The sequence below is a fragment of the Peromyscus leucopus genome, chromosome X, assembly GCF_004664715.2.
Source record: "Peromyscus leucopus breed LL Stock chromosome X, UCI_PerLeu_2.1, whole genome shotgun sequence".
Taxonomy (NCBI): Eukaryota; Metazoa; Chordata; class Mammalia; order Rodentia; family Cricetidae; genus Peromyscus; species Peromyscus leucopus.
The window spans coordinates 47,647,544-47,654,840 of NC_051083.1; the positions used below are offsets into that span (position 1 = coordinate 47,647,544).

At 43.6% G+C, this 7,297-nt stretch overlaps 1 protein-coding gene across 1 annotated transcript; it reads left to right on the forward strand.

Annotated features, from left to right (window-relative positions):
* Nucleotides 1-142: 142 nt before the first annotated feature.
* On the forward strand, nt 143-4,441 carry Nr0b1 (nuclear receptor subfamily 0 group B member 1). The gene is made up of 2 exons (XM_028857913.2): nt 143-1,333; nt 3,840-4,441. Exons 1-2 carry the CDS (start codon nt 163-165, stop codon nt 4,082-4,084), a joined length of 1,416 nt encoding a protein of 471 aa, XP_028713746.1. The 5' UTR covers nt 143-162; the 3' UTR covers nt 4,085-4,441.
* The last annotated feature ends 2,856 nt before the right edge of the window (nt 4,442-7,297 follow it).

Sequence of the window (7,297 nt, forward strand, 5' to 3'; positions counted from 1 at the left end):
GAACTTCCGAGGTCATGAGCACACACATTCAAGCACAACGGCGCGTCCCCCTCTGCGCCCTTGTCCAGGCGGGAGGAGGCAGACGCGCTTGCGTGCGCGCTCAGTATAAATAAGTCCCAGGCGGCGGCCACTGGGCAGAACGGGCTGCAGGAGCCTCGGGCCATGGCGGGTGAGGACCACCCGTGGCAGGGCAGCATCCTCTACAATCTACTGATGAGCGCGAAGCAGAAGCACGCGGCTCCGGAAGAGCCCAAGGTGCGCTTAGGGGCTCAGTGCTGGGGTTGCGCCTGCGGCGCTCAGCCCTTCGTGGGCAGGGAGGGACTGCCCGGCGGGCAAGCCATGTCCCTCCTGTACCGCTGCTGCTTTTGCGGGGAGAACCACCCGCGCCAGGGCAGCATCCTCTACTCTATGCTCACTAGCGCCAAGCAGTCAAGCGCAGTGACAGAGGCGCCCAGGGTGCGATTCGGAGCTCCGTGCTGGGGCTGCGCCTGCGGCAGCGCCGAGCCCCTGGTGGGCAGAGAGGGGCCGCCGGCCGGCCCGGCCCCCTCGTTCCTGTACCGCTGTTGCTTCTGCGGAGAAGAGCACCCTAAGCAGGGCAGCATCTTGTACAGCTTGCTCACTAGCGCCAAGCAGACGCACGTGGCTCCGGAAGCGCCCGAGGCACGTCGCGGAGGCGAGTGGTGGCAGCTGTCCTACTGTACGCAGAGTGTGGGTGCCTCAGAGGGGCTGCAGAGAGCACAGGCCATGGCGTTCCTATGCCGCGGCAGCTACAGGTGCGGTGACCAGCAGCCCCAGCAGAGCAGCATTGCCTCTGGCACGCCCGGGAGCGCGGATCAAACGCCCGCGGCTCCCGAAGAGCAGCCCAGGTGGGACGCCTCGTCTGGCGTGCAGCGTCAGCTGGCACTCAAGAATCCACAGGTGGTGTGCGAGGCAGCGTCGGCTGGCCTGCTGAAGACGCTGCGCTTCGTCAAGTACTTGCCCTGCTTCCAGATCTTGCCCCTGGATCAGCAGCTGGTGCTGGTGAGAAGCTGTTGGGCGCCCCTACTCATGCTTGAGCTGGCCCAAGATCACCTGCACTTCGAGATGATGGAGATCTCCGAGCCCAGCGTGCTGCAGAAGATGCTCACCACCAGGCGGCAGGAGACGGAGGGCGCGGAGCCCACAGAGTCCCAGGCCACAGAGGAGCCACAGATGGGGTCGTCCACAGAGGCTGGGCACCTGCCCTCAGCCGCAGTGGTCCAAGCCATAAAGAGCTTCTTTATCAAGTGCTGGAGCCTGAACATCGATACCAAGGAGTATGCCTACCTGAAGGGGACCGTGCTCTTTAACCCAGGTAAGCCTTGTGCACTGTCTCACCAGGTCAGAAAAGCACCACCTCCGCACACAGGCACTTCGGAGTTTTCAGTGGCTATAGGGGTGTTGGAGACCACGTGAGGCCTTGTGACAGATTCTGCAAAGCAGATGGACACATCCCGAATATCCCACCAAGTGGGTGAGCTTCTGCCGGAAACTCGGTACTGTATGGGGGGGTGGGTGAGAAGTAAGCTTTTTACTTGGCGCTCTACTTTTATTATCTGCTGCCACAGAAGTTTCTGCCTTCGTGGGACATGGCTCTTTCTTCCCTCTTTAGCTCTCCCTCAAGTCCAGTAGCTTAACTTTTAAAAAAAAGTTTTTGCTCATTTCACACAAGCTCTTCTTATTCCCCTGTTTTCCAAATTTGCCTTTAAGAAGAGCTTGTGTTGGGTGCGGGGGCGATAAGTCTTCCCAAGCTCCTCCCCTGGGAGGTTGTAGTTCAGCCCAGCCCAGATTCTGCAAGTCTGCAAACACAAGTGGTTTAGGTAATTTTTTGAGGCCATCTGAGAAACAGTTTTCTCACTCTTTCAGCCAGTTGTTAATCCTGCTCTATTGAGATTCAAAGTGGAGACCAGGTCTTAGCTTTCAGAAGTCGGTATTTCCAGTAGTTTCCCACTTTCCTTGAACCTGTTTCACGTCCGTTGCCCCCCCAACACACACACACACACACACACACACACACACACACGCACACACACGCACTCCTACTTCCCTCCCTCCCTCCTCCTCCTCCTGTCTTCTCCGCCTCTCTCCCTCCTTCTCTTCCTCCCTCCTCCCTTCCTCCCTGTCCATCTCTCCTTCCCTCCCCTTCTCCCTCTCCCTACCTCTCTCCTCCCTCTCATTCTTCCTCTATTTTTTGAGTACTCTCTCAGTAGAAGTTTATCCTGCCAAACTGTGTCTTTAAATAGTAATGCACCCGCATTTATGCACAATGTAACGTCTGTAAAACGTGTGGCCTCTTTCCTGATTACCTTTCTGCATCCTCTTGTCTTTATGTTTAAAACCTTATATATAATAAAGATACACAAAGTTTTCAGTTATATATAAACATATAAATGGGTCAGTTATATATAAACATATAAATGGGTTTAACACAAGGAGATAAGTAAAAGAAAAGGAGATATGTAAACTTGTGGAATCCATCTGCCTTTTTTCTGTCCCTACATTGAAGTTTTGTGTGGGTGGAAGAGTACAAGTAGGGTGTGGCACGAAGATGTGAGGAGGAGTTCGCAAGGAGGCAAACAAAACAGTATGCATAAGAATGCCATAAGGAAACCTCTTCTTTTGTATCCTAAAAAGAATTTGGAATGCAAAGAGGGAAAGTTAGTTACTTTAAAGAGAGGGCGAGGGGCTGTGGGGTGAAATGGAATGGGTGCCTTCACAAATGCAGCTTGGGCAAATCTCAAGCCTATTTAGACATAGAGGAACTTTCTCCGTGGGGCATACACACAATCAGGTAGAGATTAAAGCTTGGGTATCAGGGTAGAAATAGAAAAGGAGGGTATAAATGCATGGACTGTTGAAATCCGAATTATAATCTACATAAGGTGTTTCTTTATTGTGTTGATTTTTATAATTTGATATTTGCCTATAATAGGAATGCTTCTTTTCTTTCAGGATTATTATTTTTAAAGCATAATGCTTTTAAAATATTCTTCCGTTGAATTTTGGTAACAAAAGGAAGCAAAATTATATCATCATTTAAACCAAATCTGTTTCAAAGTTGCTTTAGAATCATCTTACACTCTGTGATGTTTTTATGTTTATCTTTTATAAAACCTTTCAATGTCCCTGAGAGGATGCTTTTAAAAAAATAACAACAGACTTTTCTGTCAGTTCTTTTCTCCAAAAGAACCCTTTGGAACATTCATGAGAATCATATTTTTTTAACTTTTTTTCCAATTTGGAAATCATGGTTAATGAGTAAAATATTAATCCTTAGCATTTAATTCATTATGATCCTCTAGAGTAATAACAGCTTAAAGTCCAATAATAGAAAACACATGAGTTACAGTTTATGGCTGTGAAGTTTACAATCTAATGACTGACAATCAGTATAAGTGTGGGAAAGAATGGCAAAATATGTGTAATTTGGCAAAACTTATCACTATCAGCTGGTATATTTCTCATAGGTATATTTCCCTTGAAACAACATCATTTTTTTTACCTTTTCGTGGAACATGAACTGGAGCTGTGATGCAGTCAGTTATATTCTAAGTGTGCTTTTGTTGGCTCACCACCAGTGTGTGTGCACAAACCTACTGAATATTCAATAGAAATGAGTGCACGTTCTTTCATTCTTCAAAGTGTTGCTTCTGAAAACTTAGGACTGTTGTTAGTGTGTTATTCTTACCACAGAAAACCCTTTTAACCAAGAAGCTTGAGCACTTTTTAATTGGGAAGCGACAAGAACAAATAATGTGGTCTAAAAATGTAAAGATCTCTGTGGTGAGCTGTTTAAAATAAAGAGATTTCTCTACTTCCAGACCTGCCTGGCCTGCAGTGCGTGAAGTACATCCAGGGCCTTCAGTGGAGAACTCAGCAGATCCTCAGTGAGCACATCAGGATGATGCAGAGAGAGTACCCGATCAGATCTGCTGAACTGAATAGCGCCCTTTTCCTGCTGAGATTCATCAATACTGATGCCATCACTGAACTCTTTTTCAGACCCATCATTGGTGCAGTCAGCATGGATGATATGATGCTGGAAATGCTCTGTGCAAAGTTGTGAAGGCGTGTGGGCTACTCAAGTGCATTTTACCATAGAAGAAGGAGAAAACCTTAGCTGTAGGCAGAAGAGTGCTAAATATTGTGAAAACAAACTTTCTTGTATTTTTACACGCATAGTATATTTGTATTCAATTGAAGAAATACTTTAGTTACAGGCAGTGTAAAAACCCTTCTGCTTCATACTGGTTCCTTGTAAAGGAAAGCATTTGCTAACAAATAACATACCTCCATATATCTTTAAGATCATGGTACTATGCTAACAAGCTAATTTCACAAATGTAACTTCTCTTTCCATTGACCCTGCCAAATAAAATTTATAATAGTACGTTTTAATAAAATTTAAGATATTAACCACTAATTTGACTGGAAAGAGTTTTCTTGGGGTTTATGTCTTCAATTTTTTTAATCTAGCTAACATAACTGAAGGTATGTTCGTAAGTAACTCCATGAGATTTAATGTTACATTATGTCAGTGCCAATGAAAAGTTATTTTGTCTAGATTCATTTTTACCCCCATTAACTGTATAAAAGATTGTCTTTGTTCCTACCTGAAACCTAAAAAGCAATCTGTGTTCTGAAAGTGAAAAAAATATTTTCATAGTTTGAATTTGCAATTTTCTCTATATAATTATGGATTTGACCTAAAGTTCCATAATAAGCCCACATTCTGTCAGGGGGCATCATCGTTTCAGAAAGTTCAACATGACCATAAAACCCTAATTATATCCCACCTTCTAGGTACACTGTTTAGGTAACTGTGAAATTACACAATCCTGACATGTAATTATGAAGTTCCTCCTGCAGCCCCTTTAAATGCAATCTATAGAAATATTTCTTCCTTGTTGTGAAATAAAATTCAAACCTACAAAGCTCTATTTACTTAGAAGAAGCACACTACCTATTAGTAATCAGCTAATCTAGTCCAATGTAACAATTCATTTCAAGGGGTCTTTTTTAAAATTGAGACAGGGTCTTACTCTGTAGCTAAGGCTAGCATAAACTCAGTATGTAGCCCAGGTTGTTCTCCAACTCACATAATTATTCCTGCTTACCCAAGAGTTGGGATTATAGGTGTATACCACTGTGTCTACCTCAAGAAGAGTCTTAAACATCTTTATGTGAAGATCTTGTTAGCAACTTGTCAGGGTCAGGCACTCAGAGCAAATGTAGCAAGTGAAATTAATCATCTCCATGAACAATATTAACAGTTAAATACATAATTACTTTATATGTGGTATAATATATGTGCTTATTATCAAGATGTTAGATAAGAAACTAGTAGCAGGTGTACTATCTGACTTAAAAAGCAATGGTCATACCTGGACTGAATCTACCAGGTTGAACTCAGTCCTCAGGGGAGTCTTTGGCCTGGAGGAGATGGGAATGTGGGGGTGGGCTAGGGGAAAGGTGGAGGGTGGGGTGGGAGGGGGAAGAATGAGGGAATCCGTGGTTGATATGTAAAATTAAATTAAATTATAAAATTAAAAAAAGGAATAGATAATTTGAAAACAAAAAAAGCAATGGTCAGTGTAATTATAATTTCAACATATCCACTTTCTAGTGCAATAAGGAAATATATAGCCCAGCACATAGTTATATTCAAGGTTAACAATTATTAAAGTGGGAATATTAAGGCTCTATAGCTTGGTCATAAGGGTAAAGCCACATAGGCAGAATGTGGAAGAATTCACAAGAAGGCCTCCTTTTGCTCTCTATCTCCCAGGAAGTGTCGCAGGGTATATTCTTCCCACAGCAAAGAAAACTCACAAGTGTATCTGCAACATTTCAATATTTCTTCCCCAAGAAACCCTTTAAGATTCAGAAAAGGAGTTATTTTTATTTTTTATGGTGGCTAGTTATACAGGCTTCCTCTACCTCGCATACAGCAAAATTCCAAACATATAGAAGAAAAAATGGTCAATGTGAATCACTCTGCAAAAATTATTTAGGTACAGAGTCACCCTTTTGAGTTGGCAAAGTGGGAATGCTGCCTAAATCCATGTTCTCAGCTGTCAGCTCAGAGTCTACCTTTTAAGCAAGCTCTCCATCAAACAGCAATCAGGCTAAGTGCTCACTCCTTTTTTTGTGCATTCTGCCCCTCTGGTCCATTGTCAGGATGTCTTTAAGCAGTGGAACGACCCAGTAGTATGAGAACAACCTGTAACATTGATCCCAAACCCTTTAGGAGGCCCAGACTTAGCAGCTGAAGTAAATCCCATCAACTTAAATTTAAAGTTCTGCCTAAGGTCGACCAGTGACTTCTTACCCTTGTTTCCTTCTGAATCTTTTTTTTTTTTAACCTGATCCCTCTCCTCTGTGGCCAGTAAGTTGAAGTTGACCTGAACACCTTCCAAGGCTGAGGCAATGACATGATGATTAGGGACCACATGTAAAATTCACAACCCCCAAGAGTTCATGTGGATCACAGCTTGCAAAGGCAGCATGGTAAATTTCCTTCTGGCACAGGAAAAAGGCTCCAGAAGTAGTTTAAAAGTCATTAATGTCCTACTCATTCCCAATGTCTACCCTAAGACATCTTGTTTTTTTTTTTCTTTTTACAAAATCAGTGTCCTATTCGATACTCCTAATTTCATGGTTTTTCTTAACCGTTTTAGGCTTTTTTCACCCTGTCTTTTCATTTGGAAGGACTTCGTGGAAGAGAGACAAAATAATTTTTCACCAAATAATATTTCAGTGCAACTGGACTGTGGCACATCTTGTGGGCAGAGTTGTCACACATCTTGCCCCAAACTGCAGCTTTCAGCAGGAATCATGAGTTAGGAAAGCAGTTGGTCTGTTGAGCGAAATATTCAGAATCCACCAGAAGTTCTAGCATCTATAACACTTTGTTGATATGATGTCACCGAGCAACATCTTTAACTGGTGACAACAGCTAGAAGATCGAATTCTTTCCACGGAGCCTGTATCTGCTTTTGGTTTAGCACAGTTCTATGGTGAAGTTGAACTAGCCCGTAGCAAACAGCATCAGGTTTCAGGTCAGGAAATAGGATCTGTGAATTCAGTGTTTCAGAGAAACTAGAGGTTTTTTTGAGGGGTATTTTTTGTTTTGTTTTGTTCAGCATCAGCAGACACTAGACATTGTAGGAAAAGATATTTGGGTGGCCGGTGCTAAGCATTATTTACCCTACCAGTCTATATTGCCCATGTTGACCCATGTAAAAATGTTCAGTCAGGGCAGAAAAGACTTAGCTTA

Bases quoted from the DNA above. Each gene is read 5' to 3' on its own strand.
- Nr0b1 (XM_028857913.2), top strand. From the start codon at position 163: ATGGCGGGTGAGGACCACCCGTGGCAGGGCAGCATCCTCTACAATCTA. The intron at 1,334-3,839 runs GTAAGCCTTGTG...CTCTACTTCCAG, and splicing joins GACCGTGCTCTTTAACCCAG to ACCTGCCTGGCCTGCAGTGC.